General features: G+C 43.0%; 1 protein-coding gene across 2 annotated transcripts; it reads right to left on the reverse strand.

Annotated features, from left to right (window-relative positions):
* Positions 1 to 9,544: 9,544 nt before the first annotated feature.
* Positions 9,545 to 11,980, reverse strand: zgc:136493 (probable 2-ketogluconate reductase). Of its 2 annotated transcripts, XM_070547499.1 has the most exons (6): positions 11,941 to 11,980; positions 10,694 to 11,072; positions 10,425 to 10,596; positions 10,128 to 10,303; positions 9,964 to 10,060; positions 9,545 to 9,873 (listed from the first exon to the last, which is right to left on the reverse strand). In XM_070547499.1, exons 2-6 carry the CDS (start codon positions 11,067 to 11,069, stop codon positions 9,717 to 9,719), a joined length of 978 nt encoding a protein of 325 aa, XP_070403600.1. In that variant the 5' UTR covers positions 11,070 to 11,072; positions 11,941 to 11,980; the 3' UTR covers positions 9,545 to 9,716. The 2 variants fall into 2 exon arrangements, with proteins under 2 accessions (XP_070403600.1, XP_070403599.1); XM_070547498.1 differs by lacking the exon at positions 11,941 to 11,980 and having other exon boundaries at positions 10,694 to 11,299.
* Positions 11,981 to 20,114: the final 8,134 nt, after the last annotated feature.

Consider the following 20,114-nt stretch of genomic DNA (forward strand, 5'->3'; position numbering starts at 1 on the left):
GGCCGGAGACGGGGAAACGGGAGGCGGGGCCAGGAAAGCCTGGGGATAGGGGGTCTTGGAGGAGGAGGACGAGGGTCTCTGGAGACGGGGACTGTGACTGGAACACTTGAGACTTGGGAGACTGGAACACTTGAGACTTGGGAGACTGGAAAACTTGAGACTTGGGAGACTGGAACACTTGTGGGGAGACTTGAGACTTGGGAGACTGGAAGACTTGTGACTGGAACACTTGAGACTTGGGAGACTGGAACACTTGTGGGGAGACTTAAGACTTGGGAGACTGGAAGACTTGTGACTGGAACACTTGAGACTTGGGAGACTGGAACACCTGTGGGGAGACTTGAGACAGGAGTTGGGGAGACTGGAACACTTGAGACTTGAGACAGGAGACGGGGAGACAGGAACACTTGTAACTGGGAGACTTGAGACAGGAACACTTGCAACTGGGAGACTTGAGACAGGAAACTGGGAGACTTCCACTTCAGAGGTGGAAACGTCCACTTCAGAGCTGGAAACGTCTGCTTCAGAGCTGGAGATGGGAACGTCAGCTTTAGAGCTGGAGACGGGAGCATCTGCTTCAGAGCTGGAGATGGGAACGTCAGCTTTAGAGCTGGAGACGGGAACGTCTGCTTTAGAGCTGGAGACGGGAGCGTCTGCTTCAGAGCTGGAGACGGGAACGTCTGCTTCAGAGCTGGAGACGGGAACGTCTGCTGCAGAGCTGGAGACGGGAACATCTGCTTCAGAGCTGGAGACGGGAACATCTGCTTCAGAGCTGGAGACGGGAACATCTGCTTCAGAGCTGGAGACGGGAACGTCTACTTCAGAGCTGGAGACGGGAACGTCTACTTCAGAGCTGGAGATGGGAAAGTCTACTTCAGAGCTAGAGACGGGAACGTCTACTTCAGAGCTGGAGACGGGAACGTCTACTTCAGAGCTGGAGACGGGAACGTCTACTTCAGAGACAGGAAGCGTCGACCCTTGGACCGGAGCCTCGTGGACCGGCTGGACCGGAGCCTTGTGGACGGGCTGGACCGGAGCCTGTGCATCCTCCACCGCTGAGGCAGGATGCGATGAGTCTTCTTGGACCACCGCCGAAGCAAGATGCGATGCGTCCTCTTGGACCACCGCTGAGGCAGGATGCGATGCGTCCTACGGGACCACCGCTGAGGCAGGATGCGATGCGTCCTCTTGGACCACCGCTAAGGCAGGATACGATGCGTCCTCTTGGACCACCGCTAAGGCAGGATGCGATGCGTCCTCTTGGACCACCGCCGAGGCAGGATACGATTCATCCTCTTGGACCACCGCTGAGGCAGGATGTGATGCGTCCTCCGGGACCACCGCTGAGGCAGGATACGATGCATCCTCCAGGACCACCGCTGAGGCAGGATATGATGCGTCCTCTGGGACCACTGCTGAGGCAAGATGCGAAGAAGGTAGATGGGGTTCAGACGTGGGTTGCAGAGCAGGGGCCTCTAGAATAGGCGGCACAACTCTGGTCTCAGACTGTCTCCTGGGTTCTGGCTCGGGCTGTAGAGCAGGGGCCTCTTTGACAGGCGGCACAACTCTAGCCTTGGAGAAGTCTTTGAGCTCGGACCTGGATTGCAGAGCAGGGGCCTCTGGAATAGGCGGCACAACTCTGGCTGCAGGAGAACGTTGGTGATGGCGGCGACGTCGACCGCGGGCGCGGCTCTTGGGAGGAGCGGGAATGACATCAGCAGGTACAGCGGATGAGATACAGCCCACCGGAGAATTCTTCAACTATTCAGCAGCTTCAGCAACACGTTTATGATTTCGGCTTATGCTACTCATTTCACAGTTCAGCTAAATATAAAAATTAAACTGTTAAACTAGTCCTACTCAAACAACAAGTGTTTAGACATTTTTGCTGTCCAGATTTTTAAATAATGTTCAGATTTCAGTTTTCTGCTGTTTAGGATTGTTTTCTCCGTTCTTCACTTTTTGTGCTTTATTTACATTTTGGTGCTTTTTGCTTCTAAATCTTTCAAAACATTCAGCTCATTTTAACAGTTTTGCTTAGTTTCAGCTCCAGCAATTAGTTTTTGAACTCAGCATATGATGCTAATGTCACAATTCAGCTAAATATAAAAATGAATCTGTTAAACTAGTCCTACTGAAATAACAGGTGTTTAGACATTTTAGCTGTCCAATTTTTTTAAACAGTGTTCACAGATTTGAGTTTTCTGCTATTTAGGATTAGTTTTCTTGATTCTTCACTTACTTTTTGTGCTTTTTTTTGCTTCTTTGTGCTTTTTGCTTTCACATCTTTCACTACATTCAGCTCATTTCACAGTTTAGCTTAGTTTCAGCTTACTTCAGCTATTCAACAACTTCAGCAATCAGTTACCAAATTTAGCATAAACTGCTAATTTCACAGTTCAGCTAAATGTAAAGATTAAACTGTTAAACTTGACAAACTGAAATAACAGGTGTTAAGACATTTTAGCTGTCCAGATTTTTATTTAATGTTCACAGATTAAAGTTTTTTTGCTATTTAGCATTATTTTTCTCTCTTCTTCACTTACTTTTTGTGCTTTATTTGCTTGTTGGTGCTTTTTGCTTCTACATCTTTCAAGACATTCAGCTCATTTTGACAGTTTTGCTTAATTTCAGCTTCAGTTCAGCTGTTCAGCAGCTTCAGCTTACAGTTTCAGCTATCCAGCATTCAAACAGCATTTGTGCAATAAATGCAATTTTTCTAGTTAATTAAATAATTTGGTTCTGTACCTTTGTCTTCAGCACAGCCGACAAAGGTTTATGATGGGTCAGTCCTCCTGCATGCTCAGATCATTCCCTTCCCTTGCTTGAAAAATTGTGCCAAAATGAAAGTTGAACCCACATCTTTTTTCTCCGTGAATTCAATGCCGTTCGGCGAGTCTCAAATAAAAATTTGGGCATCTTACTGTAAAAAATATACCATTAATGTAAAAAATAAACTCTAAATAAATTATGTTCACATCCAGAATCAAACCCAGTTCTTTCACATGGGAGTCCACCGTGTTGCTGTGTGAGCTATAGCATCAGTGACGTCTCTTGTATCTGTCATATTTATATCCCTGATGACAGCTGAAACAACGTTCAAAGAACGGTTCGGAGCGAAAATGGCTATTTTGTTGCTAATTTGCAGGAAATATCTAGAAGAAAGTAGCTAAGGGTCCTCAGAAATGTAGCTAGGTTCATCACTAGGCGTTAGGAACAGCGACAAAGTCACTGAGTTGGCACTGCCTCTCTCTCTGCTGCTAAAGCTACTGATAGCAAATGCTACGGGCTATGCCTGAGCGTGAACGCGCATGAAGCAGCCTGCTCGACCCGAGCAGCTCTCTTTTTCTGTGATTTTACAGAAAAACAGGCAATCACAGTAAAAATGCCAGGGCTCATTCTACAGGACCAGGGCATTGCAGGAGAATGTATGAAGAAGAAATGTATTATTTCTATACATGTTTTGGCTGTCAAACGTCCATAATGCCCCTTTAAACATTCAAAGACCAATCAGACTGGATGTCCATATTTATATAGAAATTCATATCTTATTGGTCAAATGAAGTGTATTATATTAAGCTTAAAAGCACCCAAAAACTAGAATTTAAGATTTTAATGTTTTCGCTGTTATTCTATATAGTTTAATTTCATTTATAGAATATACTAGTTACATTTGATGTACAAATACTGTTATCCGGAGCGTCTCCTAATTGGGGGCTGGAAAATTAGCGTTAGATTTTATACCCTTACCTTTAACAAGACAGCAGAGCCTGGGCTACAAGACCATATAAAGTGTTTTTAGATGCTCCAAACACAACTGAAACGACAATTAAATGAATTGTGATTAATCACTCTTTAAGAAAGAGAGAAAGAAATTAAAAATCTACTATTCTGCTGTCATGTTTTCTAGTTAGTAGAAAGCAGGCAGGCAGTAACTTTATCCATATGAACTTTAGTGTAGCAGGAAGGACAAGCATAGATTCAGCATTCATCTTGTAACACTTGTAATATATATATATATACACATATATACATATGTACTGTATATTTACACTCACTTGACCCAGTCCAGCAAAACATGATAAAACACAAAATAAAAACATAGAAAATGCAACACAACTGAGGGCCAATCTCAGACATCATCAGGGAACGCAAAATGAAAAAAAAGTGTTGAGAGGACTCGTAACCCCCTCAGGCTCAAAAATAGTTTGATCAACAGACAAACAAGGGTTACACATTGGTGCAGTGGTAAGAGCTGTTGCCTTGCAGCAAGAAGGTCCTGGGTTTGCTTCCCAGCCTTAGACCTTTCTGCATGGAGTGTGTGTTTTTTTTCTTTTATTTATATAGCGCCAAATCACAACAAGAGTCGTCTCAAGGCACTTCACATAATAAACATTCCAATTCAGGTCAGTTCATTAAGCCAATCAGAAATAATGTTTCCTATATAAGGAACCCAGCAAATTGCATCAAGTCACTGACTAGTGTCAGTGACTATACAGCAATCCTCATACTAAGCAAGCATAAAGCGACAGTGGAGAGGAAAACTCCCTTTTAAAAGGAAGAAACCTCCAGAGAATCCTGGCTCAGTATAAGCAGCCATCCACCACGACTCACTGGGGATCGAGAAGACAGAGCACGCACGCACGCACACACACACACACACAAGACAAAGTAATGTGTCTATAGTTATATTGTGATGTCTTAGTAAATATTCTATTTGGTGAGAGATAAACTTTATTGTATTTATCCTAGTGGATCTATAATTAAATGGGTAAACTAGTAGTAGCACATCCAACATCAAGGAAAACAAAAAGTTATTATCAGGAGAGGGAGAATGTTTAAGTGGTTAGCAGCAGTGTGCTAGAAGATGGCCCCCTCCATGAGGCCACCGCAGCTCAGCAGAACATCACCGTAGCTTCTTCTGGGGAGAAAAACACTTAGAGAAAATAAAGTTAACAGCTGAAATTGCAGAAAATAATGCAGTTAAAGAGCAGATTGTAGAAGAAAGTAGTAGAGTGTGAGAAGTGGTCAGTGTATCCTCCAGCAGTCTAAGCCTATAGCAGCATAACTACAGAGATAACGCTGGATAATCTGTCTTATTTAGATGGAGGCATGTTGGAGGCAGGGCAAGGGAGAGCCGTCTTTACCGACTGTTCACTCCACCTCCCTCTACTCCCCCCTGTTCTCCCTGTGCATGCGTTCGGGTACTCCGGCTTCCTCCCACAGTCCAAAAACATGACTGTTAGGTTGATTGGTCTGTCTAAATTATCCTTAGGTGTGAGTGTGTGTGATTGATTGTCCTGTGTGTCTCTGTGTTGCCCTGCAATGGACTGGCTCTCTGTCCAGGGTGTACCCCGCCTGATTGCTAGTTTACAGCTGGAGATAGGCAACAGCCCCCCCCCCCCCCCCCCCCCCCCCCCCCCCCGCGACAAGGGATGTAAGTTCAGCAAACTTCCCACAGGAGGAAAGAACCACCATAAATCTGGTCGGCAGCTACTTTGGGGAGAGGAGATTTATGTGGTGAAGTCACATATGCAACGTGCCGATTTCTAGTTTGTAATCATGCTATTTACAAACTTTTACAATCCAATAAATCTCAAAGTACGTGACTGGCATTTTCTTTTTTTGTACATGCTGGCTGTGTTCAAATTCAGGGGTTGCTTGCTCATGAGGTCAGATTTTAAGACCAGTGACGTCATCGCGCAGTGACGAAGACTCCAAATTCAAAGAGTGCTCAGAATGCGGTCTTGAAATCCATTCTTCTTTTCCCCGATTTAGAGAACAGGTGCAGTGTAGTCTCCTCACCTCTACAAATCCCGAGATGCACTGCAGGACAGGTGTTGTGAGAAAGTCTGTTCCCCTGAAATCTGTTCCCCTGTGTCGGGAGGCCGCACTTCAGACCATCTTCACACTATTTGTGATCAGCTTTTATGGGAAATTTGTGTAATGTAATATTGTCATGCTTGTGATGATTTTTAATTTACATTTCCTCCTAAAGACAGCAAAACACTGTTGTTCACACTTTTCCAGCAAGTTTATTTATCAACTTTGAAAGTTATTTAAAGGGACATTATGGAAGTTTGACAGCCAAAACATGTATAGAAATAATAAATTTCTTCTTCATACATTCTCCTGCAAAGCCCTGGTCCTGTAGAATGAGCCCTGGCATTTTTACTGTGATTGCCTGTTTTTCTGTAAAATCACAGAAAAACAGAGATGCTCGGGTCGAGCAGGCTGCTTCATGCGCGTTCACGCTCAGGCATAGCCCGTAGCATTCGCTATCAGTAGCTTTAGCAGCAGAGAGAGAGGTAGTGCCAACTCAGCGACTTTGTCGCTGTTCCTAACGCCTAGTGATGAACCTAGCTACATTTCTGAGGACCCTTAGCTACTTTCTGTAGAACTTTCTTCTAGATATTTCCTGCAAATTAGCAACAAAATAGCCATTTTCGCTTCAAACCAATCTTTGGTTTGACGTTGTTTCAGCTGTCATCAAGGATATAAATGTTACAGATACTGTAAATGTTACTAGAGTGTAGCTCACCTTGTAAGATGTCTGACTCCCATGCAGAAGACCTGGGTTTGATTCTGGGTGTGAATAAAGTTTGTTATTTGGAGTTTCTTTTTTACATTAATGGTATATTTTTTACAGTAAGATGCCCAAATTTTTATTTGAGACTCGCCGAACGACATTGAATTCACAGATAAAAAAGATGTGGGTTCAACGTACATTTTGGAACAATTTTTCAAGCAAGGGAAGGGAATGATCTGAGCATGCAGGAGGACTGACCCATCATAAACCTTTGTCGGCTGTGCTGAAGAGAAAGGTACAGAACCTAATTATTTAATTAGCTGCGCATTCTCGTGTCCTCTGTCCTCCGGGCCACACACACACACACACACACACGGAACTGTCTCAGCTGTTATTTTCGTTAAGGAATGTGCACGTACAGCATGCGCGCCTCGTGCACGAGCCTACTATCGAAGCTGCCGTTACGCTTTTGGCCTGAGGGGGCAATCGCGAGCATAAAAATTCATAAGTCCCGAAAAGTCCCTTTAAAAAGATGTAATCTCACTCAGTTTGACCATCTTTTACTCGAGATTGTTTAGTCCTCTCATAATGGACATTAAGTCATGTGAATTTGGAAATATTTGTTATTATAGTTATTAGAGGAAACATTATACTTCAGGGGAACATCATTTCTCAGAACACCGGCGGTACATCTGCTGTAGCTCTTGTAACGTCCAGCAATGGTCAGTGTTCACCCACAGATTGACCTACATGCCACCGGTCATCTGCAGACATAAATTCCATTCTCTAAAGTGGATTTTACATCCTAGCTTCCAAAAAACCCAGAAGGATACTGCGGCCTTGTTGACATCTCAGGAGGAACAAGATGTCAGGCTGTGTTCCCAAACAAAGCCTTCTTTTGATAACACCGCAGGATTGCTCACTCTCTGAATAAAGTGACTATTTTCAGCTCACATGAGTTAATCAATCGTGAAATGAAATGAACAATAATGGTTGATGAATAATAATAATGTCTTAATTAATCTGTGTTTAAATTAATGAGGTTGATTAATCTGTGCTTGAATTACTGAAGTTTGAAATGAATGTTGTTATTATATTGAAAGATTTATATATATGATTATCAGTAATGTTTGATATGACAGGTGAATCATTATCTAAACTCACACACAAGGTTCATTAGAGATAATGTAAATTAAATGTCATGACACATAGATATTTTCTTAGCCGCAAATCAGAGCATCCTGTATCTGAAAGAAGGCGTGATGTTCTGAGGTTTGCTTGTTAACACCACTTAACATGGCACGTCTCGGTTAGCGAAGAAATCATAATATGAGAATATTAAAGCAGAGCTCACTTGACAGCGAGTCAGTTCTGGAGCAAGCTGCGGACAGGCCATCCGGAGCGAACCCTCTTTAACCCAGAGCATTTTTGACAAGCTGTTAAAAACCTGCTACACGCTAAAGCTGACACAGCAAACGGTTCCTGCAGAACAAAGCTGATGCAGTTCAGACTCCGTAAGAGTCCTTCTAGATGCAAACGACTTCATCTGTCTGTTGTGACTCGGAAACATCTCTGGACTGGAGAGTCAGTGCTGCGGTTAATCTACCAGACCTCGGCGCCCAGCGGTCATCCAACCTCCCTGACCTCCGGATCTGCGAAGAGGGTCTCCAAAGAAAGGGTGAGGTAGACACACAGATTGCGTCTGATGCCGGTTTTGATAAGAACTAACTTCACAGTTTAATGCAAACCAAATTCTTTTCACACCCAGAACTCGGTTCTTCTAGATACGAAGGTTCTGATAACCTCACATTCACACATAGTCACCATACATCACATCCTCTAAGACTCATCCATCACAGTAGCCTTGGTTAACTTGTCTTGTTTTTATTTATTTAGAAAATAAATTTCTTATCTTTTATAAACCTGACTCTGTCTGAATTGAGACAAAGTGTGTTTGATCCCTGGAAAAGCAAAGAATCCTAGAATCTTCTGATTAAACACCCAAAGACCAAGCAGGTTGATAGTCTATATTTATATAGAGTACCACAGCTTATTGCTCATAAGTAAAAGTAATATATTAAGCTTAAAAGCAACAACATTTACCCTCTACACTCTTCAAACACTAACAAAACAAGGAAAAAGCTTAAAACAAGTACGAGCTCCTTTTTTGCAGCTTCTTCTTAGTGCGGTAGCAGTTGCAAGGTGACATGAGGACATCCGCCGAAGTAGGGGCGGGACTATTATTTAAGGCTAGACTGTCCAAATTCTCAGCGGTTAACATCCGGTCTAACCGGTCACGGAAGAACACGTTCTCCTGAGGCCAATGAGGACAGGTACTCATGAGCATGCTGCCCCTGAATTTGAACACAGCCGTTGTATTCAGGGGCGGCGTTAGGCCCGGCTACTTGGGCTGAAGCCCCGGATGTTTTATGAAAAGCCCCGGATCTAAATTGTGGAAGTAACATGCAGTACCAAAGTCCAACAGAGAGGGAGCAGCTGGCAGTAGTTTGTATACAGCCTGCCTGAGCCTCCACCACTGAAGAAGAAGCCCTTCAGCAGCCGGCTTCTTCTACACTCTCTGCCTGAAACGCATGAGTGAAGATGGACATAAGGACGTTTTTTAGACCAAAAGTACAACAGAACCCCAGCTTTGATGAGACTGGTGTTGACTCAGGTTTGTGAGTCTTATTTGAAAATATTTGTTGTGCTGCTGGTTTGCCTAAAGTTAGCTTACTATCAGGTAAAGTGGTTGGAGAAATAAAGGGAATATTTTACTATCATCTCACACTAAACACTAACAGGAACAATACTCTGCCCTGAAAATGCTTAATATGTAGCTTCAGATTAAAAATTATGTGGTACAAGACAAATATGTATGATGTTGTTGACTAGTGAGTGTCACGTGTGTGTGCACGCGCGAGTGCGTACACGCGTGTGTGTTAAGCCCCGGATCTTCTTCAGTCCTAAATCCGCCCCTGGTTGTATTAGAGCTAACTTGTATGAGGGGAACCTCATAAACTTGTCTTTGGGCTTTTGACATGCAGACTTCAAAATGACATATTTCACTGTTAAGCCATTTGGAATAAAGGTTGTGAGTCTCCTGCTGATGCTAGAGCACCATAAAAAGGTACAAAAGCCTTTGACTTTACAGAATATGAGAAACTAAGGTACTGAAAAACAGCTAAAGTCACTTTAACTTGACTTCATCAGGAACAGGTAAGCCTTTCACCGCTGCCACAGAATTATCCACCATCCTCCGCACCATCTTTCTGACTGTTGCGTACGTGTTGGTGCCAACGTGGGGTGTGATCAGCACATTGTGGAGGCTGAGGAGAGGATGATCCCTGCAGAAACCAAATTCATGCTGATTGTTCTTTTAATCACTTACAGCTCCATACGTGCAGAGTGGTGAACGGATCAAAGAGAGACGGTACCTGGGTAGAGGTTCAGGATGGGTCACGTCCAAAGCCGCTGCGCGAATCTTTCCAGACTGCAAAGCTTCAACTAAAGCCTCCTGATCCACAACCAGACCTGACATATGAAACGAGTCCACATAAGAGGAAGAATTAAAAACCAGGAGAGGTGGGTTTTTCTGTACCTCTGCTGACGTTTACGAGTGTTGCTGTGGGTTTCATGAGAGACAGCTCTCTGTGGCCAATCAGGCCCGTGGTCTCAGCAGTCAGGTTGACCACCAGGACAACAAAGTCAGACTCTTTAAGGAGGTCGTCCATGTTCTTGTAAGTGGCCCCAACTGCCAGCTCATCTTCAGCACTCCTTATCAGCAGCAGAAAAGAGAAACTTGACACATTATCTCATTTTTAAATCAGTTGTTGCTTCAACATAAAGTCCAGAATTTCTCCTTCTAGGGGAATTTAGCTTTGCTTCACTTCTGTACCTTCTGTTTCTGTTGTGATACAGGATCCTCATGTCGAAGCCTTTGCTTCTCTGAGCGATTTTGTATCCGATGTGTCCCATTCCAATGATCCCTAGAGTCGATCCTGTGACCTCCTCTCCCATCAGGCCTAGGGGTAAGTAGCTGGTCTTGGGATCAACAGCTATCAGGTGACCTTAAAGGAGTTGAATCAAAGAAGCTTTGATTGATAATCAGGATCTGCGTGGATGAAAAGATGCTTGACAGCGAGGCTGTAAAACTGCCACTTTCACCTTCAACGATCTTCCGTGCTGATGCCAGAAGAAGACCCATGGCCAAATCTGCGGTGGCGTCGCTCACAACATCAGGTGTGTTTGCCACCTTCACGCCAAAGCTGCTGATCAACGGCACATCCAGGTGGTCTATGCCCACTCCTCCATTGGTGACCACCTTCAGCGAAGGCAGGGACCTCAGCAGCGACGGCTCGGCTGCGGGGCTGCAGTTCCACACAAACATGGCCTGAATGTTGGGGCCGTGCAGGACAGGGTTTTCTAGAAAGTCTTTGAGGCAGACGATGTGGAAGTGCTCTTTTATGATGTCGACGACCTCTTCAACGTAGCCCTGCTCACCCACCTCTGAGATCAGAGCCCATGGTTTGTCTTCCGCCATTATCTGTTGGAAAATGTTTCCATCCACAGCCACAACATTAAAACCACTGGCGGCTGAAGTGAGATACAATGATAACTTGTTGAGATGTTTGATCCCCATCTTCTCGATCCCCAGTGAGTCGTGGAGGATGGCTGCTTATACTGAGCCAGGATCCTCTGGAGGTTTCTTCCTGTTAAAAGGGAGTTTTCCTCTCCACTGTCGCTACATGCTTGCTTAGTATGAGGATTGCTGTATAGTCACTGACACTAGTCAGTGACTTGATGCAATTTGCTGGGTTCCTTATATAGGAAACATTATTTCTGATTGGCTTAATGAACTGACCTGAATTGGAATGTTTATTATGTGAAGTGCATTGAGACAACTCTTGTCGTGATTTGGCGCTATATAAATAAACTTGAATTGAATTGAATTTGACTTTTTTTTAAGAAAAAATGGATTCACAATGACTGTTGAAAGACAGAAAAGGGTCAGAGAATTATCCAATCATCACTGGATGTTTGTGCGTTGTTCCAATGAGGATGGTGAAACGAAAGCTGAAACTGGGTCACGTGGTGCAATGCATCACATTCTCCTTTACAACATGTAAAGAAAAGGATTTGCATGTAATTTTGCATTCAATTAAATGTAATAAATCAACAATGCCAACTCATCTCTGCATGCGCTGAGGGTACAAAATGTCATCAGGGTAAAAAAAAAGCACATTTGTGACACTGATTTAAAAGCTTTACTTTCAAAACAATAAATTCATTAATTATTAGTTCATCTTTGTTGTTTTATAATAAAATAACAAATAACTTGTCTGAGACGCAGGTGTGAGTTAAATAAAACACCAAATTAGTATGAAACTTGAAGGAGTCATGACAGTACTCACAAGGGTTTCCTCCTTCTGACTTTCTGTTTGTTGTCGAACCAGGAAGTGCTTCTTGCAGCGAGTTTAGGATTTCAAAATAAAACTTGTAAATTCATAGGTGACTTCAGTGACCGAAGCCCCTTGAAATCCTGCTTATGTTATTAATACCTGCAAGTTATATTAGTAAATTATTAAAGAAAATAGATTGTGTTCTTTTTCTTTTCTAGATTCTGTTAGCAGAACTTCCTGAATCATAGTGAAAATTTGAATGTGTGGATTTCACATTTTACATACAACAGCCACCAAAATTTCTACTAGTCACCAAAACAAAAGTATAAAACAATTGAAAGTAAACTGCATAAATGACAAGCTGAGCTTTTGTCTGTCCTCACCTCTTCCTAAAGCTCGGTACCTTTTTCTGTCGGTGCACCGATCTGTGGAGACGTTTAGTGTGCACATTACATCCAAATCGTTTGGATGCTCAGAAAAGAAAGCACAGCATTAGATACTAATGAGATACTTTACACATAAAATACATGTTCTCACCTTTTTATTAGCTGTCCTCAGCCGTGATGTATCTCTGACCTGCAGCTGTTGTGTTTACCAGGAGAGGTTCGTCACATTTAGTTTACCTTAAGTGTTCTCCGAGCTGACCAGAAAGCTGCTCAGTGAGCCATTCATCCTCCGTCTGCCATAAAGATGTTCTGGCAGGCAAACAGCTTCACATTTTTCTTTGGGATTCTGCCGTTTTTGGTCACACTTTGATGTTTCATATCATTTTTGAACAAAGGTTAAAGTCCAGTTTTAAAATGATGGCTTTATGTATGAAGGGAAAACTAACTTGGGATACTGAGAGCAGTTCCACCAGACCTGATCAGACTTTTAGAGTTAAAAAAATCACTCCAATGGACCTTATCTGATAAGGTGAAGTGGGCGAGAAGATCTTAAAAATCAACTCTTGTTCTAAAATGTCAGAAACAATAAAGAACCCAGAACATCTAAAGCACCGCAAGCCTCACTTGGTTAAAATGTATTTAATCAGTACATTTGCAGCAGTCTCTAGTAGGAAGGAATGCCTTGTAAGTCGTACTCAGGGGAACAAATCCCAGCAGTGTCTGTATCAGCACGGAGAATTAAGCTGGAGGAGAAACTAGCTTCAGATGACAGGATTTGGAGTCTTATTTCCTGATATTTGGACATCTCTCCTCTGATTGGCTAACAGCAACGTGACACTACAACTGACTCTGTTGACTCTGTAACGTTGATGTTTTATCTCCACAAGTAACACAAGCCTGGAGGAGTTCTACCGTGTGGTGAAGTTGCTAATGCTAATGGTTAGCTTCTACCAGCTGAGACGTTCTCTGCTGTTTCCTGGACACTAAACCAACAACAGCCTTTCCTGTCATGAGTCATGGTGAGTGAGTTCACGAATGTTAAGTGACAGTGTGACGTAGATCTGTCAGGCACATTTAAGGTGTGATAATCATTCAACAATAAGGAAGAGACGGGACAAAAATGGCCTCCGTTAACTAAAAATAACACAAAACCAGTCTCACATCTACCCTAAAACATCTTAATGATGTCCCAAGACTTGTGACGATACCAAAGTTGAACTTTCTGGAAGGTATGTTGTGTTGCTGTTCCATCTTGAGCAGGGCCTAGATGGCCGGTTTCCAGCACGTTTTAGGGGTTTCTCTGCTCCAACACACTTGATTCAGTGGTTCAATCACCTGTGCAGCAGCTCATCGGGCTCTGCAGAAGCCTGTTAATTACCTGCTGACTGAAATCAGGTGTTTTGAAACAGCGTTAAAACTAAATCCTGCAGGATACCGGCCCTCCAGGCCCAGAATTGAACACTCCTGATCTAGAGTCAAAGTAACTTTCATCACACCAACAGTCAAACATGGCAGTGGTAGTGTGATGGTCTGGGGCTGTTGCTGATGGAACCATTAACACTTGAACAGAATATTCTGGGGAAAATGTCTGACTTTGGCAACTGCAGAATCTGGCTTCTGCAAAGAATGTTAAATATGAGATCCAGACCTAATTGCCTCATGAGCAAAACCCTGTTGCAGTCAAACCCCCATAATTCTGGTCTGAAAATGAAGACAACATGGAAGTGAAAAACATTGCAGTTCCACCCTCATCCACTGGGGGCTGGTGTCAGAAGTGAGCAAATCCTCAATGACTCCCATGTTAAAAATACCAATTTCACAGCAGAAATAAACATGTTTACAGCCTGGTACCAAAACATGTTCTAAGTTTAATAGATCTAGTTTACACTCATGACAACTCGGAGGGGGGTGAATTTTTTCTCACTCTTCTGTTTAAGTTTATTAAAAGCCTAAAATTCTGAATAAGTAATAAGCATCAGACCCACGTGACCGCAGAGCTAGCTCCGGGGAAAGGCCTCAGCCTGAAAACTGTTCCGCTATTTTCAGTCTCTCAACTTAGACCATTAGTTGTGCCGTTTGTGCGTTCTTTTTGGATATTATTTGTGCAACTGTTGGACAAAATGACTTGCTGTGGTATTAATTGCACTAATAGAGCGTCCAAGGAGTCTCCACTTCATTTTTTTCAGTAAGTAAAATTATATTTATGTATTTTAGGTCACTGCCGCTCTTGCACTAGCTGAGCTTAGATTTTAACATGTACTGTTTAACCATGAAATTTAAATGTAATAGGGTAAAACCCAGTGCATTTAGCATAACGCTGCATTTTTGAAAATGGGTTGAAATATAACATGTTGGTGGAGCTGGGTTCCGTCTATCGGTATGGTCCCCTCCCCTCAGCCGCAGCTCGGCGCATCTCTGATCGCAGCGGCGCCTGTCTGCTGCCAGCTTGTGGAGCTCTCGGGAGACCTCTGTGTTCCACCCGGTTTTACCCAGCGGCGTAGCTCTGACTCAGAAGCTCTGGTGTTGTGCACAGTTAACTCCGGTTGTAGCTAGGTTGCTACCTCCGTTAGGTTAGCTCCCACCTCCGCGTTAGCTTTGGGTTAGCTTGTAGCTACATCGCTTCAATTCGACGGGTGTCGTCATTTGATCCCAGCCTTACAGCCCCACCCTCAACTCCACCTCCTTTCCCTTTTTTGGAATTGTCTGGGCTTGACAGAACCTGTGACACGGTCAAAATGGCGGTGGTGGCAACCTCCCATTTTGGCTTAAAAATTTATTGGAGCCTATGGACACGAATTGTCCAGTAAATATGTCGATGGTTGCAGTATTAATTTCGAATGATTTTCCTTTTACCCTATAGCATCCATAACCACATTTTCAAAATGTGTCCTTAAATTTGATTTTTAAAACATTTTGCTGGAGGTAAATTTAATTTAAGCATCTTCTCTGTTCAAAAAACATTAAAATGAAGGATTTTTTTTGCTTGTATCTTAATTAAAAACAAGTAATTTTTATTATTGTATTTGCAACTAAACTTTGAAGTCCTTAACCCTCCCACTGTCTTTATGGGTGACCCCATGAGGAAAGTTGACCATTGAGCAGGATTGATAGTTTATCCCTTGAGGTCCACGTGGCAGGGGTGAGGTGGTGCTCACTCCTCACCCCTGCCACATGGACCCAAGGGATAAACCATCAACTCAGCTCAATGGTCAACTTTCCTCGCGGGGGTTCACACCCATTAGGACAATGGGAGGGTTAAAACAGTCTACCTTAGGTTAAAGTGAGCTTTGTCACATGAAAGTGACCTCTGTGACCCCTCTCACCTGCTTTACCTGATAAGCTAATCATGATGTGATTCATTAAGTGTTTGTGTGTGTATTTCTGCTTTTTTATTGTTGCATGATCTCTCCACCTTTACTTCAGAGTGCGTCCACCTCCTTTATGTCATTCTGCCCGTTCTGCTTTTCTAAACCCCGTCTCTCTGGTTTGTCAGCACCTGCTCCTCAAGATAATGCTGCCCCGTGACATCTTTAAAGCCGTGAGCTTAAAGTGGACAGGAGTCATTTAAGTTTTCACTAAGCCACTTCAGATCTCCAGCCACGCTTCTACCAGCAGGTGGTATTTTAGCAAAGCGCTGAGTCATTCGGTAGGCACAGCAAATAGATCCCTGCTTCATTACACAGCATTTTGCATTGTGATGTCTGCGCTTTTCATGGATTGCACTGATGTACGTCACATCAGGAAGAAAAGGGTACAAGAAAAATGCATAAATCACCAGATTTGTCACCAAATTTGCTCATGAAACATTCTGAAGGAATTCAGTAATATTTCAGAACCTCCTGTTTGCAGGCAGTGTTTAACTTGGACCTGTCGTGTCATTGATGTCATGTGCAGCAGGGATACTGAGTGTTAAGGTCCTTAAGTAAACTGTACAATAGACTGCTGACGTGAGTGCACAGACCAATCCCGACTCAGCTTATCTGTCTGCTTTCCCTGCTCAGACACATTCATTTTTATTTACATATATAGTTTCATCATCAAAATACCTCATTTTAAATCTACACTCTAAAAATTGACTTGTTGATTATTAACTTTTAATTAACCATTAGCATTATCAGCTCAACGTTAGCTTCTAGCATGCTTTACTCGACATTAGAGTAAAACAAAAAGATGCAGTGGCTTCTACAAGAAATAACTTCTGGGTCGCTCCTGTTAGTGGCTTAATTTTTTTAAACAACTCCGGAGCTTTTGGCAGCCCAGTGTTGAATGCCGACACTGCAGCGCTGACTCACTGGAGACACGGCAACCAGTGACTATGTCCCTTTACAGCTTTTTTGACAGGGGAAAACCTGACAACCCCCCAGTTGGAACCAGCGGACATAATTTGGCTAAGTAAATTCAACATTTAATTTCTCACCCCGGTTTTCCCCAGGATGTGTAAGCATTGTAAAACATAGTAGACGCGTTCTACCTGCGAACTTAGCCACGCATCCCTTCCCACCAGGAATTGGCAGCAAAAGTGTTTCCTGCAGCTAGTCCTGTTAGATCACAAAATCCATCCATTCTGGGCACGGAAGTATTGCGCAACATCCACGAAGCGTAGTATGCATCAACTAGCTGGCGTTATAGTTCTGGCTGTGTTTCCATCGGCTGCGAAGAGTTGCGTTTTGGATGCATCCTGGTTTTATAGAGCTCCGGACGTCACGTGACTCTCAGAGAGTAGACGCCATGTTGGCAGGCAACAAATGTAAACAAATTGAACGGGACCGGCTTGGATTTTACTTCGTCAGAGTTTACTTCACACTTTAAAACCGAAGAAATCGTTTTATATAGTCAGAAATTAAATAGACTAAACATCTCCGACCCTTACCGTGCCCCTGGGATACTTTTTAAAAACGCCAGAAGCTGTCGGAGCGGACTTCTTACCGGACCTGGCTGGGGAACCCCTTGGGATTACACCGGAGGAGCTGGCCCAAGTGGCTGGGGAGAGGGAAGTCTGGGCCTCTCGACTCTACTGCCCCCGTAACCCGACTCCGGATAAGCGCATGAAAATGGATGGATGGATGGATGGATGGATGGATGGATGGATGGATGGATGGATGGATGGATGGATGGACAAATATAAGTAGTTTAAATAGAGTGCTGTGCTGTTTGAATGTATAACTGAATGCCAAGAGAAATCACTAGTCTGATTTTTTTCCGTGAATAAAATAAATATGTCAGGCAGGAGCGTCTCAGGATCTGTCTGAGAACTGTCTCGGTGAGACAGATAATAGCAATCCAAAGTGCTTTTTATGTGTGATCTGACAAATGATCAATCATTGCTTAAAAATGAAATACAGCTTAGCCGGTTAATTGCTGTGACCATAAAACACGTAAACGGCAGCACGCAGAGCTCACGAGGCAACGTTTTACGTGATGTTTACTTGCTGCTATGAGTAATAAGACAGAAAAAGCCACGCCAAAATAAGAATTAGGAAGCCCACTAAGAATCATAATAAAAGCATTTAAGATAAATACCATACACAGTTGAGGAAACGTTGGTTTAAGTACCTGATATGAAGTGGTCGCTGCATAAGCGAAAACCTTTACTCTCGGGATCCCACAGTTTCATTTTAGCCCGGTCACTAGTGCGTTTTATTACAATGATCCAACGTTTGCGGCGCTCCGGATCTTGGGGAATCCTGTAGATGGCTTATTCCTTATGTCGTCCGCGTCTGTTCTGCATTCTGGGGCACAACAGGAATCTACCATATTTCCTGTTTGATTGAGTTTTCTGACAATAACAAATAGTCCAGCTGCGGGCTTCTGCCTGCCAATATGGCGCCGTTTCGATTTGAACTGTTGCATGCCGGGAGAAGTAACGTCAACTCCCGGAGCTCTATAGTGTCGGGTCGCTCCACTAAATTCACGAAACAAATCTATTTTTCTTTATGCTACGCTTCCAGAACGCATCAAGCTCAGCAGTTTAGATTGGGCCAGACAGGAAGTCAGTGACAGAAGCATGGTAAAATGTACGGCAACTTTCAAAATAAAAGACATGGGCAGATTTCCAGTTGTTTAAAGAGCAAGTCACCCCCAAATCAGCTTTTTTTCTGATAAATTATATGAATGCGTGTCTAATCGTGCTGCAGACACGTGTAGTTAATAGTTTAGCACTTTAGTGCATTTTAGTTAAAAATTTTATTTTCTGCCTAAAACTGTCAGTGTTGTGTCAGGTAAAATCTCTGCACTGCATTTGAATTTAAATCTACCACCGCTATTGGCTAAGAGGTACCCTAGAACGTTAGCTGGTACAATATAATGTCACAATGCCGTTGTGAGCCCGTGTGTGTGTGTGTGTGTGTACTTGTTAGTGGCTCCGCCCTCTCGGTCTGCTAGGCAACAGCATTCTTTGCATTTTTCAAACAGGAAGTGGGAGTGGAGTAAGAATCTGGTAGAGGGTGACTTGCTTTTTAATAGTTTAAAAGCATTCATCCTTACCTATGACACCATTGTAGCCGAAACAAACAATGCAGAAAAAATAAACCATAAATGTTTTTGGCTACATGCTGCCATTTTTCTGCTTGCATTTTATTCTGTTTTTATTATAAAAGAATGGAGAGTTAAAACTTTAATGTTTTATTTATTACCTTGCAACCTTTCAAAAAACATTTTTCATTCAAACCAAATTATCTCTTTTTTTTTTTTTTTTTTTTTTTTGCATGTTCATCATCATTAGCCCAAGTATCCCATCTGTGCACATTCACTATCATCTTTCTTCAGCAGCGTTCAAGCATGAATCACAAGAAATGCCTGACTGATAAACTTCAAAGGCGGTGGTGGTGGTGGTGGGGATGTCACAGTGGAAAATGCAATCAAAGAAAGACACCTGAAACCCAGATATAGTTACAGCTTTCCTATACAAGACAGATTACCCATCATCCTCCAGGCTGTTAGTCGATATCAGTCCGAGGGGGTTCGCTTGTTGCATGCTTTCCATTTTTGTAGGTTTGGTTAATGAGTTTCATCAGTTAAACTGCATCACATTACCTTCCTGGAAAAAAAAAGTCAAGCTTTTTTACAAACTGAAAGCTCCAACACACACATGCATGCACACACACACTTAGAGAAGTATTTTCAACAGAAACACTCACGCTAAATTAATTCTGAGTCATGTTAGTGAATATTTAACCAGGTATTAAATCTAAAACAAACAATAATGGATGATAGAATATTTAAGGAGGGCTAAAAAATAACAGTGGACACACCTGGACTCAGTTCTGCACTGAGGGAGAAGAGACACGAAGCAGATTTTTCAATAAAGAATGTTGCACAAGCTGCACAGCACAATGGGTGGGACTGCGCTCCCCCTGCAAAATACACTAAAGGGCCAGTGGAGTACAGAAAATCTGAGACTTGTGTAGCTTCTGTTGCAGCAAAGACTAATAATCATTCATGCAAATAGCAAAAACCTTAATATATCTTTAATAAATGAACATTTTCAGGAGTAAGATGCCATTTGTGCTCAGTCTCTCTCTCTTGGTTTGCACATCATCAGCTTTGAAGGTGCCGATGTGATGCTGAAATCCAAAAGAAACACACACACACACACACATGCAGATGACATCTGTTTTGATCAGATGCTTCAGGGGAAGCTCAGCATGCATCACCTTCCCCGTGAGCTTATCACCTCAAAACACCGGTCTCCTCTTCCTCCTCAGAGCAACACACAAGTGGCTCTGCCCGGTTAGATAACAGATAATCATCAAGAGGAGGTTCTCCCCAGCTCAGTGGCGTCTCCAGTCGTCACCCGTTCCA

Source organism: Nothobranchius furzeri, chromosome 19, assembly GCF_043380555.1.
Source record: "Nothobranchius furzeri strain GRZ-AD chromosome 19, NfurGRZ-RIMD1, whole genome shotgun sequence".
In the NCBI taxonomy this organism is placed as follows: Eukaryota; Metazoa; Chordata; class Actinopteri; order Cyprinodontiformes; family Nothobranchiidae; genus Nothobranchius; species Nothobranchius furzeri.

What these genes read in the sequence shown, in the direction of transcription:
- zgc:136493 (XM_070547498.1), bottom strand. Translation starts at nt 11,168, where the DNA reads ATGGGGATCAAACATCTCAACAAGTTATCATTGTATCTCACTTCAGCC. An exon ending in AGCACGGAAGATCGTTGAAG is followed by an intron (nt 10,597 to 10,693) that starts GTGAAAGTGGCA and finishes AACTCCTTTAAG; the next exon opens with GTCACCTGATAGCTGTTGAT. An exon ending in TATCACAACAGAAACAGAAG is followed by an intron (nt 10,304 to 10,424) that starts GTACAGAAGTGA and finishes GCTGCTGATAAG; the next exon opens with GAGTGCTGAAGATGAGCTGG.